The 24778-nt window shown below is 49.8% G+C and overlaps 3 protein-coding genes across 3 annotated transcripts; all 3 read right to left on the reverse strand.

Annotated features, from left to right (window-relative positions):
* Nucleotides 1-228: 228 nt before the first annotated feature.
* Nucleotides 229-3841, reverse strand: LOC102031690 (keratin, type II cytoskeletal 6B). The gene is given in 9 exon segments (XM_005430238.2): nucleotides 229-503; nucleotides 611-645; nucleotides 924-1144; nucleotides 1262-1387; nucleotides 1496-1660; nucleotides 1794-1889; nucleotides 2083-2361; nucleotides 3213-3796; nucleotides 3799-3841. Coding segments are annotated over 9 exon segments (1824 nt in total).
* Nucleotides 3842-8137: 4296 nt separating this feature from the next.
* On the reverse strand, nucleotides 8138-12008 carry LOC102031523 (keratin, type II cytoskeletal 3). Its single transcript, XM_031064632.1, has 9 exons — nucleotides 11430-12008; nucleotides 10413-10627; nucleotides 10207-10267; nucleotides 9952-10047; nucleotides 9619-9783; nucleotides 9385-9510; nucleotides 8956-9176; nucleotides 8566-8600; nucleotides 8138-8481 (listed from the first exon to the last, which is right to left on the reverse strand). Exons 1-9 carry the CDS (start codon nucleotides 12006-12008, stop codon nucleotides 8138-8140), a joined length of 1842 nt encoding a protein of 613 aa, XP_030920492.1.
* Nucleotides 12009-16310: 4302 nt separating this feature from the next.
* On the reverse strand, nucleotides 16311-20947 carry LOC115948908 (keratin, type II cytoskeletal 1-like). The gene is given in 10 exon segments (XM_031064636.1): nucleotides 16311-16654; nucleotides 16759-16793; nucleotides 17178-17398; nucleotides 17648-17773; nucleotides 18671-18835; nucleotides 18971-19066; nucleotides 19371-19431; nucleotides 19627-19841; nucleotides 20466-20794; nucleotides 20797-20947. Coding segments are annotated over 10 exon segments (1743 nt in total).
* Between the last annotated feature and the right edge of the window lie 3831 nt (nucleotides 20948-24778).

Below are 24778 nucleotides of genomic sequence, written 5' to 3' on the forward strand. Positions count from 1 at the left end.
GAGCTCTGCAGGGCTGGGGACCCACAAGGGAGATGTTTCAACCCAGTGGGGCTCAGTGAGAGCCAGGCTGGGCCAGAGGGATGTGTCTTGATTTCAATCTCACATTGCGGAGATTTCCCCCAGAAACAGTTTCTTTCCTCCTGAATACCGATGGGGATGGAAGGGGCTGTGCTGCTGGTGGGAGGAAGAGGAAGGTGCTGCTTTCCCTGGGAGGATGGACATGAGGGCTCAGTATTTGACCCCGGAGGATTTGACCGTCGTGGTGGTGACGCATCTCCGCACAGAGGAGGAGCCTCCCCCGGCCATGAAGCTGCCACCTGCAGTGCTGCACATCCTCCCGCTCCCGGAGGAGAAGCCTCCACTGAGGATCCCTCCTCCCACCCCACAGCTGCCGCCAATGATGTTCGCACCACCAACTGTGCACACTCCTCCTGCACTCAGGCCATTGCTGGCTCCAAAGCTGCCAGATCTGCCTCCGCACACTGTAGTTCTGCCCACCACAGCTGGAAGAGAGGGAGAGGCTCACTGAACACCAGGCAACATCCTGGGAATCTTTACAAAACCAAGGATAAAGGTAATTCAGCAGAGAAAACAGTGTGTGAATACTTACAGACATTCACGTTGGAGGGGTTCTCTAAGCAGAGCCTGTGTAGGGAGAGGAACATCAGTTGTAAATCTGTATACAGTCAGAAGCAAAACTATTCACCAGATATTCCATCTATATCATGTTTCATATAAGATCAATCAAGCCCCCTGAGAAGTATTCCCCATGGGAACCATGTATCTGTTTTGGCTTCAAATTTTGGAGGAAAAAAGGAAAGTAATCAAATTTTAATGTTAAATGTGTTGTGAGGGATGGTTAAAGATGAATCTGACCCAAGTGGAGACAGAACCCTGGCCCAGCCAATGGTAGGAGGTCTCACCTGTTCTCCTCTCCCTCCAGCAGCTTCCTGTACATGGCAATCTCAACGTCCAGTGCGATCTTGATGTTCAGCAGCTCCTGGTACTCCTTCAGCAGGCGAGCCAGCTCCTCCTTGTCCTTGCTCAGAGCACATTCCAGTTCTTCCAGCTTCCTCCTGGCATCCTTGGTGGCCATCTCCCCCCTCTCCTCAGCCTCAGCAATGGCTGACTGCAGATGATGGTTCTGGGGAGAAGAAAGTAAATTTTCTAATTCCCTCTGCCCACTCTCTACTGGAGCATCCTCATGGCACAGACAAGAGGGAAAACAGAAAGAGCTCGTGAGACACTGGCCAACCCCCACCTGCTTCTTCACGTTCTCAATCTCTGTCCGCAGCCTCTGGACATTCCTGGACAGCTCCTGGATCTCAATCTTGGTGTTGCGGAGGCTGTCCCCATGCCGGCCAGCAGTGTTCTGGAGCTCTTCGTACTGGAGAAGTGGGGACAAAGACACTCATCAGGAACAAAGCTGACAAAAAGCTCAGGTGGTTCAAACAGTGGGGAGTGTCCCAGGAGCCTTGAGCCCTTCCCAACTCACCCGGCTCTGGTACCAGGCCTCGGCCTCAGCCCGGCTGCTCTGGGCAATCTGCTCGTACTGGCGTCGGACCTCCTCGATGATGCTGTCCAGGTCCAGGTGCCGGTTGTTGTCCATGGACACCACCACAGACAGGTCCCGGCTGATTGTCTGCATCTGAGCCAGCTCCTGCAACCAAGATATGAGTCAGAGGCACCATCCACCATCCAGAGGCCTAAATCCACCCAGACACCCCATCCAACCTCAATGTTTGGCCTCCTCATTGCAACACCAGTCCCAGAGGAGAAGAGAGAGCTCCTACCTCCTCGTAGATGCACCTCAGGAAGTTGATTTCGTCTGTCAGAGCTCCCACCTTGGCTTCCAGCTCAACTTTGGTCATGTAGGCACAGTCCACATCCTAAAGGAAAGATCTCAGAATTAGACCATGGCTTCCTCTCATCACACAGGAACTGTTGGCTCTTCCTGTTGGGATCTGCCCATCTTGGAGCTGAGTACTTCCCATGTCTTTACCTCCTGGGGGCAGGACAAGGTGAGACTCTGAGACCCCCTCTGAAACCCCTGGGGGTGCTCACCTGCAGTGGTCCCTCCACCCGTGGGGTCTCCACATCAGCTCCGCCCTCCCCCTCGTGCCTCCCTGTCTGTCCTCGCACTCACTTGGTTTTGAACTCCTCCACGTACTGCCTCATGTTCTGCAGCTCCGATTCCAGCTGGCCCCGCTGCCCCAGCAGAGAGTCCAGCCTCCTCCGCAGGTTCTGGATGTAGTTCTCAAAGATCACATCCAGGTTCTTCCTGGGCCCCGATGGCCCTTGCTGCTGGAGCAGCTCCCACTTGGTGGAGAGCACCTTGTTCTGCTGCTCCAGGAATCGGACCTACAGCCAACAAAGGGTGTGTGAGACATTCACCAGAGAGACATCCCACTGCTTAAAGCTCTGGGGAGCTTTGGAAGGCCATGGGAATCAATCCCCAAGACCCTTCCCACTGCTTCTGAGGGGAATATTCCTCCCTTTTTTCTCCTTTTTCCCCCATTATTGTTAAATTCCTCTTTCCTCCTCCTTCATCTCTGCTCTCTTTTTTTTTTTTTTCCTGCTGGTAGCTATTGAAATGCTTCCATTCCAATCTTACAAATTATTTCCAATACCAGTCAGGATTTTTTGACATTAATTTTCAAGACCATCAGTTCCTTTTGACCTACCAGTGAATGAAATCCCATTGGTCTCCATATTCAAGAACATTCCTCTTATCAGACACAGAAATTATTCCATATACACATCATATATTTGAAAGACATAGAGCACACTTATAGCCAAAATTCTCCCAGTTCAGATTATTTAAAGGGAGCTCATCTGCACTTAAACTGAAAGAAGAAATGGTTGGGGATTTTTTAAAATTTCATTTCTAGACTTTAAGTTCCTTGAGAAAAAAAATATCCCAGAGAAAGGACAGACTTAAATAAACACTTTGGTGACTGAGTATATCCCCATCCCTTTGACCTGTGTACACTGGAGTGAAAACCAGTATGCATCCATCATACCTGGAGAACGTTGTTCAGTTTCTCTGTGGATGCTAAATTTTGATACTCCCTCAGGAGGAAACCAGTGGAACGGAATGAAAACAATTACAGCCCAACACTGAGCTGAGAAGGACGATATTTCCTTCTCCAGAGCACAAGGAATTTCTGCAGTTTTCCCCTTCCCAAGCAAATCCAGCTCCAACTTCTCACCTTGTCGATGAAGGAGGCAAACTGGTTGTTCAGAGTCTTGATCTGCTCCTTCTCCTGGCACTTCACTTGCTGGATCTGAGGGTCAATGTCAACGTGGACTGGCCGCAGCAGGGTTGGGTCCACCTGCACCGGCTGGATGCCTCCAGGGAACCCGGGCCCACCTCTGATGGGGCCACAAAAGCCACCCATTCCTCCACCAGTGACACCTCCTACAATGCCACCGAATCCTCCTGGAAATCCTCCAACAAAGCCACCAATTCTACATCCGTAGCCACTGCCGTAAGAGCTGCCCATGGAAATCCTTGTGCTGCCACCCAGGTTGTGGAGGCTCCGGCTGCTGAATCCTGCACAGCGTCCGCTGCCACCTCCAATCCCCCTGGATGTGGAGAACGAGCTGTAGCTGATCCTGCTCCGGCCACCGCCTCCAAAGCCACCACCAACAGCAGAGCAGGAGCTGAATCCCCTTTTGCTCCCAACTCCGAAGCTTCTGCAGACAGATTGACGAGACATGACTGCTTCTCCTCAGAAGAGCCAAAACTGGGGAAGGCGAGGAGATCCACAGAGCTGAGCTGGTGCTGAGGGCAGAGAGAAGTGCTCAGAGTCTTCTCTGGCTCCACAGCTCCAGGCATTCCCTTTTATCTGCTCCTGGAGGTGGGCTGGGACAACTTGGGCGTGAAGAGGAAACAAATTTACTGTCTTCATCAGCTTGGTGCGGTTAACAGATTTTTTGCCAAATTGGTGACTCCACCCAGAAATCCGCTTCGCCATGCAGAGGGAAAAGCAGGAGCACCAAGGCAGGTCTCTGTGAGTAAGTGGACTCCCATATCTTTATGTCATCTGGAAAAAATATATTTTACAGTGATGTTGTCATGTTCTTCCCTCCTCCCACTTCCCTGCCTGCTCCTAATGACTCCACAGGTTGTCTGACTCCAGATTTTTTGCCTGACACTCCACACCAGGCAAGGATTTTGGTGAAACCCAGATAGAATGAGGCTTTCACAATTCCCCCAAGCACACACCACATCTCCTTGTTAAGCAGAAAATTCCCAATGGCTTTCCAAGTGGAAAAATGCTGCATCATTTAACATTTAACAGGTCAGCATTTCTGTTTTAACCAGAAAGGAGCTGCTTAGTTCCTTCCTAAGACCATCAGGTGGAATTTCTCCCTCTAAAATGTGTCCCACAAAGTCTGACACAATCGGGTCCTGGGATTCTGAGCACCAGAGCAAGAGAACAAGGATGTCCAACTCTTTGCTTGTGCTTTTCCAATGGCCACAGGGATTGTCAAGCCACAGAGGACGGAAAGGACGCTCCAGGCAGTAGATGTTGTAATGATGACTGACAATAATGTTTCATTTCATGCACCAGCTCCCCGGCAATGGGTTCAGACACTCACATGAAGGACATCTTGTAATGTACTTTCTGAGCCTCACTAATCAAATAAATATTTTTGTTATATTTATTGATTTTATTGGCAAAAAACACTAACATTTCCTTCGTTCTTATTTCTTTAAAATCATGAATAAAATTCAAGGGAAATACATATCTTGAAGCACTTCAGCACTCAAAAAACATCCTGTTTTTAAGCTTCCCAGTTGCATGTGTTGAGTTTTCATCATCACACCGGAGAGATTTGGGCAGGTAAATGTGGTTTGAAAGCATCCCTAGGAATCAGCTGGTGGCCACGGACACAGCAAACACTTTGGAAAACCAGCCCAGGAAAACACTTTCAAAAGCTACTGGAAGAATCAGAAACATGAATTTTATTGATTGTCACTGGGATGATGGATGCTTCTGGAGCCACAGACTGTGTGGAACGGGAGGAAGGAGAGGACATTACCCTTGACATGGATTCAAATGTTGGCCAAGATTATCCCACCCTTAGGGACTCAACAGTTACCAGCAGTTATTCAGCAATTGAAGGACACAACAGGTTGCCAAGGATTATCCCTCCATTAATGGACTAAACAGTTGGCAAAGGGCTATCCCACCCTTGAGGGACACAAGTCATGGTTGGCCAAAGGTTGCCCAGGTGTGTGCTCCTGCAGCTGGAGAATGGACAGCACCCCCAAAGCACGGAGGGGACACCCTCCTTTTCAAAAGCAGCTGCAATCCAGATGGGCTGGTTTCTCCATGGTCATCTCCCAGATGGACATCTAAGCTCTCCAGACCATCCTGCAGCCCAGCTCACTTGCTCACGATGAGCAGCCAGAGCAGCTGCAGAGTGGCTTGGGTTTAGGTGGAGAAAACAGGTTGTCCCTTCTCCTGGCCTCCCTCCCAGCTGCCAAACCCATGGCATGAAGGCACCAGCACTTCACTGGAATATCCCACGAGGAGGTTCCACAGCAAGGAGGAAGATCTGCAAAGTCAGCCAGATGCCTGGATGCTGACCACACTCAGCTCCTGCAGATAAGACGCCCAGATTGAGTCACTCTGACATCTTCAGACAAGATGTGCAGATTATTCCAAACCTGGAGTCACCCAAGTCTCCTCCAGGTAAAACTCAACAGGCAGCTGGGCTCCAGCCATGCCTTCAGATCTCTTGCGCAAGGAGCTGTGCACAGCAGAATCATCAACACCAGGGAAAATGTGAACTCGGCAGAAAACATGGATGAAGGCTGAGCCACGCTCCGGCTTCGCGTCTAACCCAGCCAGGAGCACGGAGGAGGTGTCGCAATGACTCTTCACAGCAGCACTACAACGCCGTGTAAAGTTTGTTGTAAAGTTTAGAAGAAACAGGCCCTTAAAATTATACACCGAAACAGGTGATTAAACACCAAAACAGGTGACTCTTGCCCCAAGCCAAACCTCAAAGTGCTCCTGGCACAACACCAGCTTTGCACAGGCATTGCCTACTCAGCATCTTTATTTGGGCCAAACCCAGCCACAATTCCAGCTCCAGCACCCTTCAACGTGGGGAGAACCCCCTTTTCCAAGAGCTCACTGCCTTTCCCAGACCTCTTCCTCAGTCTGCAGCTTCCTGTCCCACTCTAGGAACATCATCAACTCCCAGAGGCTGTTTTGGGACTCCTGAACTACCACTAACAGCATTTTCTGTCTCTTTGATCTCTCCAGGTGGTGGAGAAACCACAGAACAAACACTCCGGACTCCCCTCCCAAACCCCTGTGTAGGAAAGACATTTTTGTGCTGTTCTTATGAGCCAGCGAAGGCTTCCTGAAGATAAGGAAAGCCTTGTATCTCTCTCAAGGAAGGTACCAAGGCTATCACCATGACAATGTGAAGAAAGAGAGAAAATCAAAAGATAAGGACTTTAGTTGGCTCACATGGCTCCTTTTCACCTATTGAGAGTTTTGTTTCTTTTTCGTGACCAATGGGCAGTGTATGTGTTTGTTAAGCAAATGTAAATATTCTGTAAAACTATAAAGGCAACCTGTTGCTTTAATAAATAGCCTTATACAGCCTTCTGATCTGAGTCTTGGTGCTTGCACAGTGTCACGCTGTATAGCAACACCCCCGCCTTGAGCTCCTCCAAATCTGTCCTGCTCTTGGAGCAAGGATGAGCCGCTGGGGAATTAATCAGCTTCTCAGGGATAGGATGGTACCTGAGCTCATGGATGGGGATGAATCACACCTTCCCAGCCCGTCGTGTTCCCATGGCCGGTCAGGGCTGGTACATGGCTCTCTGGTGCTCCCCCTGCTCTCTGGGTGCCAAGCTGTGCATCCCACCTGGCCATCCCACAGCCCAGGTGTGCACCAGAGGCAGGTGCTTGACCAACGTCCTGATCCATTGTTATCCATGTTCACCAGCTCCCCCACCCTGTCACTCCCTCATCACAACTTGAAGACCATTCAGAGGCAGAAAACTCAGATGACTCTTATCCAGTGTTGGCTCCCACCTGCTGCTGCTGATTCTCATCATCCATCAGCCCCTGTGGGTCTCTATTGGTCTGGCAACAGGGCACTGGGAATGTTCCTGACCAAATCCCAGGACACAGATTTCAGCAGACCCTTTACAGAGCTTCCAAAATCCAAGAGGATTTGAGAAAGTTCCTTTCCTAGAGCTTCAGGAATTGGAGTGTTGCTGGAGAGAGATGTGACATGGGCACTGAGGCACTGAGTGCCTCTGTGTGCCTAAAGCTGAGCCCAAAGAACTGGGGCAGGGCAGCTTGTATTAGCTCAATGACTGGGAAGATACTGGAACTCTTTGTGCTGGAGCTTTCCAGACCCAACAATTGCAGAGATCTGCTGTGGGAGTAACTCTACAGGATTCCAGGGATGAACTGGATGATTCACTATGTTAGGAGATGCCTAAAAATTGTGCAGGCTCCTGTATTCCTGTTTGGTCTTCTGCTGCCTCAGTTACTGTGTTGTATGAACTGAGCATCCAGCACCCAGCACCCGGACCTGTCCCCTCAGGTGAGAGTCAGTCATCATTTGAGCTGTGATGGCTGCCCTGGTCCATCCCACCTGTTCACCTCCATCAAAGCACAGGTACAACACATTGAGCAAAAAATGACCTCCCCAGCTTCACAACGAGCTGCTTCCCAAAGCATGAACCACCCAGCCCAGAGTGGCTCCCAAAGCATTGACACAACAACATCGTGAATGTTCTCTGCAATTTATTGGGAATGGCAACATCCCGGGGAAGGTGGGCAGGACACACACACAGAGGAAGGGAGCTGGGGATGCAGAACAGGAGGAAAGAGGAGTTTTATACACATTTGCCAAAAGAAATGTACAATACAGCAAGGAAGGCAGAGCAGCCCCTCCTGTCGGGCAGCTCCCGGTGCCGGGACACCCGCGGCATCGCCACCGAACCGCCGCGGGGGACCAGGACCTGGGACAAGCTGGGTGGGAGGGACACAGTTCATCCCATTGCAGGACACCAGAGCTGGGCTTCAGGAGGCTGGGCTGCTGCCAGGGGGAGAGAGGAGGTGCTTCTTTCCTTGTCAACCTTCGGGGCTCAGAATCTCACTCCCGAAGATTTGACCGAGGTGGTGGTGACACATCTCCGCACGGAGGAGGATCCCCCGCCAGAGCCGCACATCCTTCCGCTTCCAGAGGAGAAGCCGCCGGAGTACATTCCTCCCCCCATCCCACAGCTGCCGCCCATGCTGCCTCCTCCAAAGCCGCTGCCTCCTCCGCAGATGCCGCCTCCTCCCATGCCTCCTCCCATGCCGCTGCCGCCTCCGAATCCTCCTCCCATTCCACAGCTGCCGCCTCCGAATCCTCCTCCCATGCCGCTGCCTCCAAATCCTCCTCCCATGCCTCCTCTGCCTCCAGAGACGGTCGTCCTGCCTACCACAGCTGGAAGAGAAGCACAGGTTACTCACCTGTTGCCCAAAAGAACAAGTTCTACCACTTCTGAAGGACCCCAGGGCAGATACTTACAGACATTGACGTTGGACATGCTGTCGTTGCACAGCCTGTGAGGGAAAATGTGACCAGTTATTCCTCTGGGAAGTGCACGGCCCTTCAGCCGAGAATTTCCTTTTCTTGTACAAGTTTATATTTCTCAATTATTCTTTAAAAAAATTAGCAACCTATTCAAATTTTTTTCAGAACTTTCCAGTTATTCTTTAGAGAAACAAACAACCTTTACCTTCACATTCTTTTAAGATGGAAAACCCACTTAAGTATGTTTAAGCCTAATATAATTAATATATACTTGGGAATTAGAGCGTGAATGACACAAAATCAATCTTTAGTGTGGGTTCAGAGGTTTTACCCACCATCTTATAATCTGTCAAGAATTTAGTCAAATAGATGCCAGTTAGGTACCTGTTCTCCTCCCCCTCCAGGAGCTTCCTGTACATGGCAATCTCAACATCCAGTGCAATTTTGGTGTTCAGCAGCTCCTGGTACTCCTTCAGCAGGCGAGCCAGCTCCTCCTTGTCCTTGTTCAGGGCACATTCCAGCTCTTCAAGCTTCCTCCTGGCATCCTTGATGGCCATCTCTCCCCTCTCCTCAGCCTCAGCGATGGCTGCCTGAAGCTGCTGGTTCTGAGGAAGAGAAAACCAGTGTGTGAGATCCCTTTTGCCCACCCTCTACTGGAGCATCCTCATGGCACAAACAAGAGGGAAAACAGACAGACATAATCTATCTTCTCCAAAGGGTTTGAATTTTCATGATTGCTTTCCCTCTCACCACCCAGCCCCATCCTGACCCAGCAGACAGCTGTTACCCAGTGAGGAGCTGATGGTCCCCTACCTGCTTCTTCACGTTCTCAATCTCAGCCCGCAGCCTCTGGACATTCCTGGTCAGCTCCTGGATCTCAATCTTGGTGTTGCGGAGGCTGTCCCCATGTTTTCCAGCAGTGTTCTGGAGCTCTTCGTACTGGAGAAGTGGGGACAAAGACACTCATCAGGAACAAAGCTGACAAAAAGCTCAGGTGGTTCAAACAGTGGGGAGTGTCCCAGGAGCCTTGAGCCCTTCCCAACTCACCCGGCTCTGGTACCAGGCCTCGGCCTCAGCCCGGCTGCTCTGGGCAATCTGCTCATACTGACGTCGGACCTCCTCGATGATGCTGTCCAGGTCCAGGTGCCGGTTGTTGTCCATGGACACCACCACAGACAGGTCCCGGCTGATTGTCTGCATCTGAGCCAGCTCCTGCAACCAAGATATGAGTCAGAGGCACCATCTCTTGAGGGGAGAGAAGAGCAGTAGCTCCAGGCAACCTCTCCAGATCAAATCCACAAAGACGCCCAGTCCAACCTCATTGACTTTGGTCACCACACCCTCATTAAAACTTCACCAGGGGGAAGAGAGAGCTCCTACCTCCTCGTAGATGCACCTCAGGAAGTTGATTTCGTCTGTCAGAGCTCCCACCTTGGCTTCCAGCTCAACTTTGGTCATGTAGGCACAGTCCACATCCTAAAGGAAAGATCTCAGAATTAGACCATGGCTTCCTCTCATCACACAGGAACTGTTGGCTCTTCCTGTTGAAATCCGCCCATCTTGGAGCTGAGTCCTTCCCATGTCTTTACCTCCTGTCCCCCTCACCCTATCCCTGCTGCTGTTTTCCCGACTCACCTTCTTCAGCACCACAAACTCGTTCTCAGCAGCCGTGCGACGGTTGATCTCCTCCTCATACCTGTGGTGGGGCAGGACAAGGTGAGACTCTGAGACCCCCTCTGAAACCCCTGGGGGTGCTCACCTGCAGTGGTCCCTCCACCCGTGGGGTCTCCACATCAGCTCCGCCCTCCCCCTCGTGCCTCCCTGTCTGTCCTCGCACTCACTTGGTTTTGAACTCCTCCACGTACTGCCTCATGTTCTGCAGCTCCGATTCCAGCTGGCCCCGCTGTGCCAGGATTGATTCCAGCTGCCTCCGCAGGTTCTGGATGTAGTTCTCAAAGATCACATCCAGGTTCTTCCTGGGCCCCGATGGCCCTTGCTGCTGGAGCAGCTCCCACTTGGTGGAGAGCACCTTGTTCTGCTGCTCCAGGAATCGGACCTACAGCCAACAAAGGGTGTGTGAGACATTCACCAGAGAGACATCCCACTCCTAGGAGATTTGGGAGCCCACGGAATCATTCCCCATCTGCGTCTCATTCAGGCACTCAAGCTCCTGAGGTGCATGAGAAGCATTATTTCTGAGGTGCATGAGAAGCATTATTTAATTTATTTGTTATTAGACAATTAATTTTTAGTCATTCTGAACTTCTCCCCTGGGGACAAAGCAATGTTCCCAGTAAAGACATCATCCCAATTTTCCATAGCATCAGGATTGGACTTTGTCATCATCTTTCCCGCACTGAAGTCAAGAAAGATGAAATTTTTATTCCCTAACTGCCCATGCATTCTCTTGGGAGGGATTTTCTATTTCTTTGGCTTCTATTTGAAATTAAAAGAATCCAAGAGTATTTCAAAGGGGTTTAATGCTCGGCAGTTTCTAGAATCACGCTTTGAGAAGAAAATTTCATCAAAAAGCAAATCCCAGAAATGAGAACTCTTAGGACAATTAAATTTACAGTCATGACTTTGCCCTGAATCACCCAAAATGAGGCTGTAGAAGTGCCTTGGCTAGACAATCCCCAGAATGTCCTGCAGATGTTCTCTTTAATCTTCCATTAGCACAAAACCTCCTCTATTGTTTAGTGTTACTTATTAAGTAAACCTGACTAATTACAATTTAATGCTGAGGCATTGGTCGACAACTCCAACAACTGTTTGTAGGTGAAAAAATTCCCAGTCCATAGCCCAAGGAAGTTGTTTGACATTCCACCTCCAAAAAAAACCCCGTCCTAAACTCTCACCTTGTCGATGAAGGAGGCAAACTGGTTGTTCAGGGTCTTGATCTGCTCCTTCTCCTGGTTTTTGACTTGCTGGATCTGGGGGTCAATCTCAACGTGGACCGGACGCAAGAGGCTGGGGTCAACTTGCACCGGCTGGATGCCTCCAGAGAAGCCTGGACCACCAAAGCCACCCATTCCACCCACTCCCCCACTGCCCATTCCACCACCAAAGCCACCCATTCCACCACCCATTCCACCACCAAAGCCACCCATTCCCATTCCTCCACCACCCATTCCACCACCACCCATCCCTCCACAGCTCATTCCTCCACCAAAGCCACCCATCCTGCCACCGTATCCACCACCACCATAACATCCGCCCATGGCAATCCTTCTGCTGCCCCCCATGCTATGGAGGCTCCGGCTACTGAACCCCCCACAGTGTCCTCCTCCGCTTCCTCCCCGGGATGAGGAGTACGAGCTGTAGCTGATCTTGCTCCGGCCACCACCGCCTCCAAATCCACCACCGACAGCAGAGCAGGAGCTGAATCCCTTTCTCCCCCCAACTCCAAAGCTCATGCAGACAGACTGACGAGACATGGCTGGTTTCTTCCAAGCAGAATCAAAATCCAGAAGAGCAGAAAGACCAACAGAGTTGATGAGGGCAGAAAGAAGTCTGCAGAGTCTTCTCTGTCTCCAGCAGCTTCAGGCATTCCCTTTTATCCGCTGCTGGAAGTGGGCTGGGACAGCTTGGGTGTGAAGGTGGAAAGCAATTTAGTATTTTCATCAGCACAGGGTTGTTGACAGATTCTCCATGAGCTTTGCCATATTTGGGGCTTCCCAGAAACACACCCTGTAATCTAGAAGTGAATAAAACAAGAGCTTCGAGACACGTTTCCATGACTAAGTGGACTCCTGTATCTTTATGACATCTTGGAAATCAATTTTATTCATAAACCCCTTTTCTGCAGCCCCTCATTGGCTGTCCAGCCCTCATTAGTGACTCCCAATAATTCCAGATAGAGATCTCCCTATCAAAGCTCCACAGAAAGACAAAAGTTTTGATGAAATCCCAGCTATAATATGGCTTTCACAATCCCTTACACACACCCTTAATCTCCTTTTTATATGTTAAATTGCATTTGCGTTTCAGGAGATGTTTCCCAATCCTGAGTGGGAATTCATGACACCAAAATTTGAGGAGACTCAGCATATTCTCCTTCTAGAGAGGAAAAATATCTCCTTGGAGCATGTGGTGTCACTACAATGGGAGTGTCTTCTGCCTGCAGACTGAATTCCCTCCACTTGCAACTCCGCAAATCTGGGACAACCAGCTGGGGCTTTGGATGATGCTGAAGCAGAGGGAAGAATGTGACTGGAATCATTCCACTCTCCTCAGTGTTCTGAGGGTGACAGGGAATGACAACTTGAGGAAGAATGAATGGACACATTGGGAACCCTTTGGCAACAATGTCAGGGACAGACAGACAAACACTATGGAAGAGGAGCGACAGATGAACAATTTGAAGTGGTAAGGGGTTCCTGCTACTCTGGTGAATCCCACAACCTCTGAATTACCTTTTTTTCCCCAAAAATGAGATGACTGATATGGAAAAGCCTGCTGAGAAATGGAGCTGTTACAACCCCTAAGGCACAGTATAACCTTTTGCTTTGAAATAATTTATTGGGAAAGGAATGTGGTTTAGGAATGTGGTTTAGAAGTGTATTTTATAGAATGTCTCTGAAATAAACCCTTTTTTTTTGTGTTACATGTGAATGAAATTTAATTAATTACAGAAAATACAAATAATATCAATGTGTTTAAAAAAAAGTAGATTTTAGTTTAAAAGGAAGCCAAGTCTGTAAATACTATTTAAGAGGCATTCTAAAGGTTTTATCTACCTGGATAACATGAATTAAATACCTGAATAATTTAATTAATTAAATAGAAAATGAATGTTCACAGTTTCCTAGAAAACAGCACAAATAATGAAAAAATTACAGAAAATGCACATTCTAGCCCTTGAAACATGAATTTAAGGCCATTCAAAAGACCTGTATATGAACACAGAACTTGAGAAGGAATTTCCAGAGTCCCCAGTGAGATCTAGGCAACTAAATGTGGTTTGAAAGTAACAAGGGGCATCAAAAACTGGAATGTCCCTGACTGTCACTGGGACTGGGGTACTGAACCCCCCGGTCAACCTGGAACAGGGAGGAGAGAACATTCCCCTTGAGGGAGTCAAAGGTTAGCCAAGGGTTATCCCACCCTTGGGAGACTCAACAGTTGGCCAAGAGTTATCCCACTCCTGGGGGCTCAGTAACACTTGAACGAGAGTTGTCCCACTCCTAGCTCCTGGTTGGTCAAGAGTTATTCCCCTCTCAAGGGATTCAGGTAAGAGTTGGCCAAGGATTGTCCCACCCTTGAGGGACAAGGTTATCCAGATTTGAGGGGGACCAATGGTTGGCCAAAGGTTGCCCAGGTGTGTGCTCCTGCAGCTGGAGAATGGACAGCACCCCCAAAGCACGGAGGGGACACCCTCCTTTTCAAAAGCAGCTGCAATCCAGATGGGCTGGTTTCTCCATGGTCATCTCCCAGATGGACATCTAAGCTCTCCAGACCATCCTGCAGCCCAGCTCACTTGCTCACGATGAGCAGCCAGAGCAGCTGCAGAGTGGCTTGGGTTTAGGTGGAGAAAACAGGTTGTCCCTTCTCCTGGCCTCCCTCCCAGCTGCCAAACCCATGGCATGAAGGCACCAGCACTTCACTGGAATATCCCACGAGGAGGTTCCACAGCAAGGAGGAAGATCTGCAAAGTCAGCCAGATGCCTGGATGCTGACCACACTCAGCTCCTGCAGATAAGACGCCCAGATTGAGTCACTCTGACATCTTCAGACAAGATGTGCAGATTATTCCAAACCTGGAGTCACTTCAGCCTCCTTCAGGTGAGACTCAACACCAAACTGATCCTTCAGATCTCTTACACAAGGAGTTGGACATGGTAAGATCAACACCAGGGAAAATGTGAACTTGGCAGAAAACATGGATGGAGACCAAAGCCACGCTCCAGCGTCGCATCTGACCCAGCCAAGAGCTTCTGTCATGGATCTTGCACAGAAGAAGTGTTGCAACAACTCCTCACATGGCACTACTATGCTGTGTTCTGGATTTTAAAGCTGAGAAGAAACAGACTCTTAAAATTAAACACCGAAACAGGTGACTCTTGCCCCAAGCCAAACCTCAAAGTGCTCCTGGCACAGCACCAGCTTCTCAGAGCCTTCTCAGCATCTTCTTGTTGGCCCAAACCCAGCCACGTTCCCCAACCCTGGCGCCCTTCTGCTGGGCTTCCAATGGTATAATTGTCTCTTCCAAGAAGCCTGCAGTCATTCCCTGTTGCCTTTCCTGGACCTCTTCCTCAGTCTGCAGCTTCCTGATCCACTCTGGGAACATCAGCAACTCCCAGAGGCTGTTGTGGGATTCCTGAACCACCACTGACAGCATTTCCTGCCTCTTTGATCTCTCCAGGTGGTGGAGGAACCACAGCACCGCTCAGACCAAACACTCTGGACTCCCCTCCCAAACTCCAACCTTGAGCTCCTCCAAATCTCTCTCCCTCCTGCTCTTGGAGCAAGGATGAGCCGCTGACGAATTAATCAGCTTCTCAGGGAGAGGATGGTACCTGAGCTCATGGATGGGGATGAATCACACCTTCCCAGCCCATTGTATTCCCATGCTGGAATCATGGCTCATCCTGGGGCAGATGTGTTTGTGGCTGACTGCAGCCAGTGGCAGGTGCCTCACCAACATCCTGATCCATATTCACCTGCCCTCCCACCACTGCACACGGCAACGCTGGTGCCGTCTCCTTCACCTAACACAGGTCAAAGTCTCCTGCACCTGGAGATGATCCCAAAGGAATCTTAGAAGCAGCAACTTCATTTCATTGGTTGGTCCAAGGGGTGCGGCACCTTCTGTCTAGTGTCCCTGTTCATGGCAGGGGGTTGGAATTGAATGATCTTTATGGTCCCTTCCAATCCAAACCATTCCATTATTCAATGATTCCAGGTCTCCAACCTGGGGTCTTATTTCTCATTTTTCAGCTGGAGGATCCAGACCTCCACCATTCCAGATATAGGCTTGTGCCTCCAGGGGAGAGTCAAGAGCATCATCTGAGTGGGGCACCTGCCCTGATCCATCCCCACCACGATCTGCTCCCTCAAAACATGGGGACAGGCAGGAGAAAAACACCCTCTCCCACCCTGCCCAGAGAAGCTCCCAAAGCAACAACACAACGACAATCATGAATATTCTCTGCAATTTATTGGGAATGGAAACATCTCGAGGAAGGAGAGCAGCCCACAGAGGAGGGGGGGAGGTGGGGACACCACACTGTGTCATGGGAGCTGGGCACTGAAGGACAGTTTTTTTTCTCCTTAGGAATAGTCCAGGTATGTGTGTGGTGTCCCAGGTGTGACTGAGAGCTGGGACTAGTGGAATGGAAGCTGGAGCTCCAGGGAAGGTGTGCTGGCAGCATGCCTGGGGCTCCCAAGAAAGCAAAGCTTCCCAGAAGCTCCCCCCTGGGCCAGCTGCTCCCTCCAGCTGCCGCCTGAGATGTCCCCTCCCCAAGGGATGGGTCCCACTTGCCTCACACCCACCCTGACCCCAAAGGCCTGCAAAGGGAACAGCAGGATGGACACACACAGAAGCACCCCAGGGACACAGAACAGGAGGAGAGAGGAGGAAAGAGGAGTTTTATACACATTTGCCAAAAGAAATGTACAATACAGCAAGGAAGGCAGAGCAGCCCCTCCTGCCGGGCAGCTCCCGGCGCCGGGTCAGGAGGCTGGGCTGCTGCCAGGGGGAGAGAGGAGGTGCTTCTTTCCTTGTCAACCTTCGGGGCTCAGAATCTCACTCCCGAAGATTTGACCGAGGTGGTGGTGACACATCTCCGCACGGAGGAGGATCCCCCGCCAGAGCCGCACATCCTTCCACTTCCAGAGGAGAAGCCGCCGGAGTACATTCCTCCCCCCATCCCACAGCTGCCGCCCATGCTGCCTCCTCCAAAGCCGCTGCCTCCTCCGCAGATGCCGCCTCCTCCCATTCCTCCTCCCATGCCGCTGCCGCCTCCGAATCCTCCTCCCATTCCACAGCTGCCGCCTCCGAATCCTCCTCCCATGCCGCTGCCTCCAAATCCTCCTCCCATGCCTCCTCTGCCTCCAGAGACGGTCGTCCTGCCTACCACAGCTGGAAGAGAAGCACAGGTTATGTTCCCATTGCCCAGTTGCAGGCTCTGTCTCTGATAAAACAGTCTGATGCTTTTTCTGAAGGGCCCCAGGGCAGATACTTACAGACGTTGACGTTGGCCATGCTGTCGTTGCACAGCCTGTGAAGGAAATTGGACATTTTAATTACCCAATAAAAGAGAGGTTGTAAAAACTTTAAACTGTGTTTCGACTGTCCAATCATTTTCCTGGTTCGCCCTTGTAAACCACTTTGGAATCACTAGAAGATTGGAGGAGGGAAGGGGTTGGCAATTCCTCTTGACAATGAGGTTTCTCCAGATTTGAGGTCCATTAAAAACTCACTGGTGGCAGAGATGGGGCAGCAGCTCTGCCATCTCTAGGGAGCCAGTTAAGGGTCCTGACCCCAGAATATCCCACAAAGTATCAAGCACAACATTCACCCCTTAGCCCAAAGAATTGGTTTGGGATTTCAGTCACTATTCCAGGTGTAGATCACAGCACCCAATGAGAGCTCAGTTGTTTACCTGTTCTCCTCCCCCTCCAGCAGCTTCCTGTACATGGCAATCTCAACGTCCAGTGCAATCTTGACATTCAGCAGCTCCTGGTACTCCTTCAGCAGGCGAGCCAGCTCCTCCTTGTCCTTCTGCAGGGCACTCTCCAGCTCTTCCAGCTTCAACCTGGCGTCTTTGAGAGCCATCTCCCCCCTCTCCTCAGCCTCAGCAATGGCTGCCTGCAGCTGTTGGTTCTGGGGAGCACAACGGGAACTTTCTCAGACCTCATTTTGTCCCTAATGATCAGTTCTCAGACCCCCAAGAGGAGAAATCTGGAGGCAAATAAACATCTGCATGAAGTGAACTTGGGGTGACAGAAGGTTTCTGCCCCACTCATGGTCTTTTGTGATGCAACCTGCTGCCATCTTCCCCTGGGACACCAACCAGCCCCTTCCTTTCTTCATGTCCTCAGTCTCATCCCTGAGACATCAACCAATTCCTACCTGCTTCTTCACATTCTCAATCTCAGCCCGCAGCCTCTGGACATTCCTGGTCAGCTCCTGGATCTCAATCTTGGTGTTGCGGAGGTTGTCCCCGTGCCGGCCGGCCGTGCTCTGGAGCTGCTCGTACTGATGGCACCAAGACAGAATGACCCATCACTTCCTGGTGCCTCTAGGAAATTTGTCCCCAGTTTCAAGGCTCAAGTGACACTATGAGGACCCACTGCACTGACGATGGATGCCCAGATCAGTGGTCAAGGTGGCTCTGGGACTCAGTCATGGGGTTTGAGCTTTGAAATGGATCTTAATGACACTAAAAAGCATCTCTTTGCTTCTGAAAAGTCACTTGGGCTGGAATTTTCTCATTAAGGTGCATTTTGGGCCATTTTTATTGAGAGGTGCCTTAAGTTTTAGTGTTCATATTATCCAGATTCTGTACTGCATTAGTATATAACTCTGAACTTCATATAAAGTGTTAGCAAGTTCTCCTCACAGTTTAGTAAGACAAAACAATCTTTTTCCAGCCCAAAAACCAAGCTTCAGGCCCAAAAAGCATAAATAACAGCTAATTGAGGAGCACAGTCTGGAAGGATAGGACTTCATAACCTGAAGCTGTAATTGGACAATTAACCTCAATATGTAAATGGACCAAAACCTATAAAAGTGCGAAAACTCGTGACCTGTTGTCCACCTTGGGTCCGCTTTGATAGCCGTGGCCAGGCTCTTGTACTGACCAAGGTGTATCATTTGAAGGCCTTTTTAATGAATACCTACTTTATTCCTTTAACACTGTCTGGCCTCTGTTCTAGGCAGCCTCCCAAGGCATCAGTTTGTGCCACACGCCTCAGTGAGTTTGGGACGCATTGGGAACAGTGAGTCAGATCCCTCAAAAGTAGCTCAATGCCTCTGGACCTTCCTTGCACCACAAGCTCCAGCCCCGTTAGCTTGAAAAGGTGTCTCACCCAGACATAAATTATTGTAAATCACCCAGCCACACCCAGGAGTCTCGACTGCTCCCTGACTCACCTGGCTCTGGTACCAGGCCTCGGCCTCAGCCCGGCTGCTCTGGGCAATCTGCTCGTACTGGCGTCGGACCTCCTCGATGATGCTGTCCAGGTCCAGGTGCCGGTTGTTGTCCATGGACACCACCACAGACAGGTCCCGGCTGATTGTCTGCATCTGAGCCAGCTCCTGCAACCAAGATATGAGTCAGAGGCACCATCTCAAGCCTAAATCCACCCAGACACATACACCCCATCCAACCTCAGTGTCCTTGGCCACCACACGCCTGATGAAAATTTCAGCCCCCCAGGAGAGAGCTCTTACCTCCTCATAAATGCACCTCAGGAAGTTGATTTCATCTGTCAGAGCTCCCACCCTGGCTTCCAGCTCGACTTTGGTCATGTAGGCACTGTCCACATCCTAAAGGAAAGACCCCACAGAAAATAATTTTTTTACTCTTGAGAATCCTTCAGGCCTGTGGGAATCGCCATCTGTGCTGAGGGTTTGATGTTATTCACTGGGGCATCATTATGTTTATACATAATTCAGTAACCATATATGTAAATAATTAAAAATAAATAATGTTATGGTGTCATCCACTTATGCAAGTTGAATATTAGGGATTCTGGATATCAGCTGGGACATCTTAAAAACTCCAGAATTCTCATTCAAGCACAGGTAAAGCGAAATATTGAGGGATTATTTTGTGATGCCCGTGACTCACCTTCTTCAGCACCACAAACTCATTCTCAGCCGTCGTGCGCCGGTTGATCTCTTCCTCATACCTATGGAGAGGAAAAGTGCAAATTGTATTCCTGGACTTTCCGGCCTAAGGCCATTAGAAACAAACTAAAAGGGAAAAAATCACTAAATTAAAATATTTTGGCTGAAAAACTATCTCCACTATCACCATAAAAAGCAGTGGGGGAAAATTAAAGTGACCAAAAGGCTGCTTGAGCTGCTCCTGGCTCCGCACTCACTTGGTTTTGTAATCCTCGACGTACTGCTGCATGTTCTGCAGCTCCGATTCCAGCTGGCCCCGCTGTGCCAGGATTGATTCCAGCTGCCTCCGCAGGTTCTGGATGTAGTTCTCAAAGATCACATCCAGGTTCTTCCTGGGCCCCGATGGCCCTTGCTGCTGGAGCAGCTCCCACTTGGTGGAGAGCACCTTGTTCTGCTGCTCCAGGAATCGGACCTACAGCCAAGACATGGAGGACCCACCATCACACAGGAACAGCTCCCACCAAAACATCTCTTGCATCACTCACAAAGATTTGTATGGTGATCAGAGAACCAATTAACTCTGCTTTTTTAAACTTTCTGTTGGTGCCTAAGCTGCAAAATCAGGAAAAGAAAGAAATTTCTAATATTTTTCTACTCAAAGGAGTTTTTACACATTGCCCTTACTCCAAGTCTGTCCCCATCACAGGTAGTGTGGAAATCTGACATCCAGCCTAAATTTAAAAGCCTGAAGATTTCAAAGAGAAAAATATATAAATTAATACTTAAATGGGAGGTTGTTTGGGCAGAGAGTGGTGGAGGAGGGAGAATCTGTGCCCGAAACCTGTGGAGGTTGAAGGTGTTGAACCTGCTCGAGAGCTTAACCTCAGAGTAGAGCTTGGTGCAACAGGACAGATGAAAGCCCTGGAGACATGGCTTTGATCTTGTGTGGAGGAGAGATTCCCATCTCTTCCCTTAATGAAAAGGCTCTGCTCAAGCTTCTCTGCCTGCTGGCATTTAGCTCCAGAAGGACATTTCTGCGCAACTGTAAAGTTCCTCCTAATTTTGGCCTTAATCAGGCACAATCCCCCCCTCTCACCTTGTCAATGAAGGAGGCAAACTGGTTGTTCAGGGTCTTGATCTGCTCCTTCTCCTGGTTTTTAACTTGCTGTATCTGGGGGTCAATCTCAACATGGACCGGGCGTAGGAGGGTCGTGTCAATCTGCACTGGCTGGATCCCAGGGCCACCTCTCCCAGGTCCACCCATGCCAAAGCCTGGGCCACTAAAGCCACCCATTCCTCCACCACCCATCCCACCACCAAAGCCACCCATCCCACCACCAAAGCCACCCATTCCTCCTCCACCCATTCCTCCGAAGCCACACATTCCTCCTCCTCCTCCTCCACCCATTCCGCCCCCAAAGCTGGTCCTCCACCTCCAAATCCCCTGGACACGGAGTATGAGCTGTAGCTGCTCCTGCTCCGGCCGCCGCCTCCAAAGCCACCGCCGATTGCAGAGCAGGAGCTAAAGCCCCTTCTGCTCCCCCCTCCGAAGCTCCTGCAGACAGACTGACGAGACATGGCTGGTTATCCTCAAAAGAGACGAGAATGGAGAAGCTGAGGAACTCGACGGGGTTGTGGGTGAGGAGGTGGGTGGAAGAAGGGAAGTCAGTCCCTCTGGCTGGAGGGCAGCGGACACTCCCTTTTATGTGTTTTTGGAGGTAGGCTGGGTCTGCATGGGCGTGAAGGAGGAGACAGGTCCTGTCTTCATCAGCATGGCGTGGCTAAAGATTTCCATCTCCAATTTGCCAAACATTGACCCTACCCAGAAACACACCCTTTAATGCAGGAGAAAAAGCAAAAAAGATCCAACTGGGGCTTCCAGCACTCCATGACTAAGGAATCCTACACCTTGTGGAGCAGCAAGAGCCTCCCTGGGATATACCAGGCATTTTTTTTCCACCTTTCATCCACTGGGGTTGTTTCCCTGCTTGTGTTTATCTTTAAATCTCTCACTCCAAAGCCCCATTGCAGGCAGGCATTGCGGTTCATGCCAAGTTGTAGCCCAGCTTTCACAATTCCCAAAACACACCTAAGTTACACCCTCAGCCTTCTTTTTACTTGGAAAATTGCCTTTGGCTTGGAGAATTGAGTTTCTCAATCTACAGCCAGAGCTCAGCAAATTGCATTTTGATGAGGCTCTGCACCTTTTTGATAAATAAAACCTCACCAGTGGCAAGAAACTGGTGCTGGCACTGGAAATTCATTTGTTGTTGGACTAAAGCATGTTTCACTGTCTTCATGCCAAGATAATCTCAGCACTGGTGAGGAAATACCCTATCCGGGAAACCTGTGTAGGATTTTCTGAAATCTTCAGGACCATGAGGAGACACCAGGCACCGGCTGCCATGGTGGGACGTGCAGAAGGATGGAGGGACAGCCCCGGGAGTGCAGTGGGAGGAGGGATCCCAAACCTTGCTTCCCACATCACATGCCCTGGAACAATTTAAATGCAATTAATAGAGCTCAACTCATTTATAGAGATGTGAAAATCCGGGGAGCACAGGGCTTGGAGGAATCACCATGCTTTTCAGCTGCTTGACTTATTTTGGTGTTTATATGCAAATATATCTTTGGCAGATGTAGATTTTAGAAAGGCAGGAATTTGTCGGAATCATCCAGTTCAGATCCCCAGCTGAGGGTGGATTCAGACTATGATCCCTCACAGAATTCCAGAATGGTCTGGATTGAAAAGGACCTGAAAGCCCATCTCATTCCACTTCCTGCCGTGGGCAGGGACACCTTCCACTATCCCAGGTGGCTCCAAGCCCCTGTCCAACCTGGCCTTGGGCATTTCCAGGGATTGGGCATGCACCACCCTTCACAGAATCATGGAGTGATTCAGGCTGACTCTGTAAGTCATTTAATCCAAAAATCCATCACAGATCCACCCTTTTACCTTTCTTGTCAAACAGCAATTAGTCTCATTTTCTTTTTTTATAGGAAAAATAGATATTTTTTTTATTACTTTTCAAAATTTTTAAGCCGCCTGGCTCTGGAGACACCTAACTGTGCTGGCAGCCATCTGGTGCAGGTCTCAGAATTCTCACAAGGACACATGTTAATTAAGAGCTTCTGGAAAATCCACACCAGCAACTTCTGGTATCATCAGATGTTTAAATACCTCTAAAAATATTGCCCAGACACCCATTTCCAAAAGTGCCTTGGGACCCGGATATGCAGCTAAACTGGCATTTCCACTGGAAAACATGACATTCCCTGTGTTTATCCCACCTCCAGGACCTGTGTGGGTCTGGGAGGACTCAAGGAGATGGATTAGGGGGGTAGATAAGGCTAAGAAAAATCAGGGAAACATAGAATTTTTAAGACTGGAAAATACTTTCAAGATCATCAAGACTTACTTTTGAAAAAATATATAATATCAAAACTTCACTGCAAGAGCAAAGGAAGGGAGGGGTTGTGGGTTGGACAGAGATTTTTATAGGCAATAAATCAAAAAATAGACAAGAAATCAATACACAGACAATAAAAACAGGGGCTGGGGTACTGCCCAGTCAAGACCCACCTCCCTCAGTGTTATCAAACCTCTGGTTATGCTTTCCTGGGGGATTTTTGTTGGGATTTTTTTCTCTTTCTGTGGGCGGGATGACACGATCTGAAAGTTCTCCTGTTCCCAGGGGAAGAGAGTTCCCGAGTCAGCAAACGGCAGAGCCCCGAGCACCCATGGGGAGATAACACAGAGCGTTGAGTCACGGCCCTGGCTCCAGCCAAGCTTAGGAAATCGAACTGGGATTTGGGTATTGATATCACCTCCCGGTTCAGACATGATGGGCAGAGCTGGAATGGCTTGGTGGGAAAGGAGTGGAAAGATTATCCCATCCTACCCCTGCCATGGGCAGGGACTTCTTCCAGTAGACCTCACTGCTCCAAGCCCCATCCAGCCTGGACTCGGGCACTTCCAGGGATGCAGCAACCACAGCTTTTCCAGAAAATCCATTCCAGGACCTCACCACCCTCACAGGGAGAAATTCCTTATGGATATCCCATCTAATCCTGCCCTCTTCCAGCTGGAAGCCATCACCCCTTACCCCACCATTTCAGGCCCTTTCCAAGTCCTTCTACAGCTCTCCTGGAACCCCCAGTGCAGGAAAATGACCTTCAGAGGTCATTTCCCACCCAAACTGTTCCATGTTGCTGTGAAAATAAACAGGCCTTGAATAACTGAGAGGAAACCATGAAATCACAGAATCATGGAGTGGTTTGGGCTGGAAAGGACCTTAAAGTTCATCTTGGTCCATTCCCTGCCATGGGCAGGGACAAACCCTGATGAATCCAGTCCTATTTTCAGACCATGGAAAACATTGTCTCTCCTCCAACCAGAGGCAAGAATTATATCACCTCTGTGTCCAGCCCGGGATAATTTTTCCCTAATTGCTGGTGCAATCCCAGAAACAAAAAGGGAGGGACTTGTAAGTATGTTTGTTGTAGCGACAGCCTTTGTGCTCCTGGAGAAGCCCTTTGTCTCTCCTCAGGCAGGAGTCACTGCTGGAAGCGACTTTGGATTGGGGTGACTCCGAGGGATTGGGGTGACTCCGAGGGAAGTCAATACCTTTTCATTCAACAGCACTTCAAGTCACTTTTACAACTCCCTGAATGTTTAACCACCGCTCAAACCATGTCCCCACCCAAGCAGTGACAAGCCCGAGCTGGCAGCATTGTGACATTCCATTGTGACATTCCGCCTGTCACTGCTGGTACTGGATGTCTTCAGCCTCTACCAGCTCAGAATGGAGCATGGGAGAAATGGGATGAGTCACCCCAAGCACAGTCTGTGGTCGGCCACGGATGTGATTCAAGGGCTCCTGAGCAAGAGTCTCCTGAGCAAGAGGTCAAACCACAGCAGGAGTCTGGGGATCAAAATTTATCCAAATACTCTGCTTTTGGGGAGAGGTGTGGTTTGATGGAGCAGAGGGGGAAGGTCTCTTCCCATGGTCTCAGTTACCTTTTGGAGATGCCTTAAGAGCAATCCATGGATCCTTGATGAGTACAGACAGTGCGAAAAGCTGCAGGGCTGGCTCCAAAATAATGTATACCAAGGAATTAACTCCAAATTATTTGGAAGGGTGATGACTGCTTTTCCTTCTCCCACACCAACCATGGTAGGATGCTCCTAAAGCACTGGAGTGCACACAAAGAGTGTCCTGGGAGCTCCAGCTGTGGTGCCCCAAGCTGGGGCCACCTCGGAAGACAGGATGGGCAGTTGTGTGGTCAGGCACAGTGGCCAGGGAGAGGTGGGATAGCTGGGGAACATCCCAAATTGGCTAACTCCAGCATGGGAAGGGCTTAGGAAGAGAAGGAGGAAGGGAAGAGTCTCCTAAAATCTACAGAGTC

Source organism: Geospiza fortis, unplaced genomic scaffold (genome assembly GCF_000277835.1).
Source record: "Geospiza fortis unplaced genomic scaffold, GeoFor_1.0 scaffold635, whole genome shotgun sequence".
In the NCBI taxonomy this organism is placed as follows: domain Eukaryota; kingdom Metazoa; phylum Chordata; class Aves; order Passeriformes; family Thraupidae; genus Geospiza; species Geospiza fortis.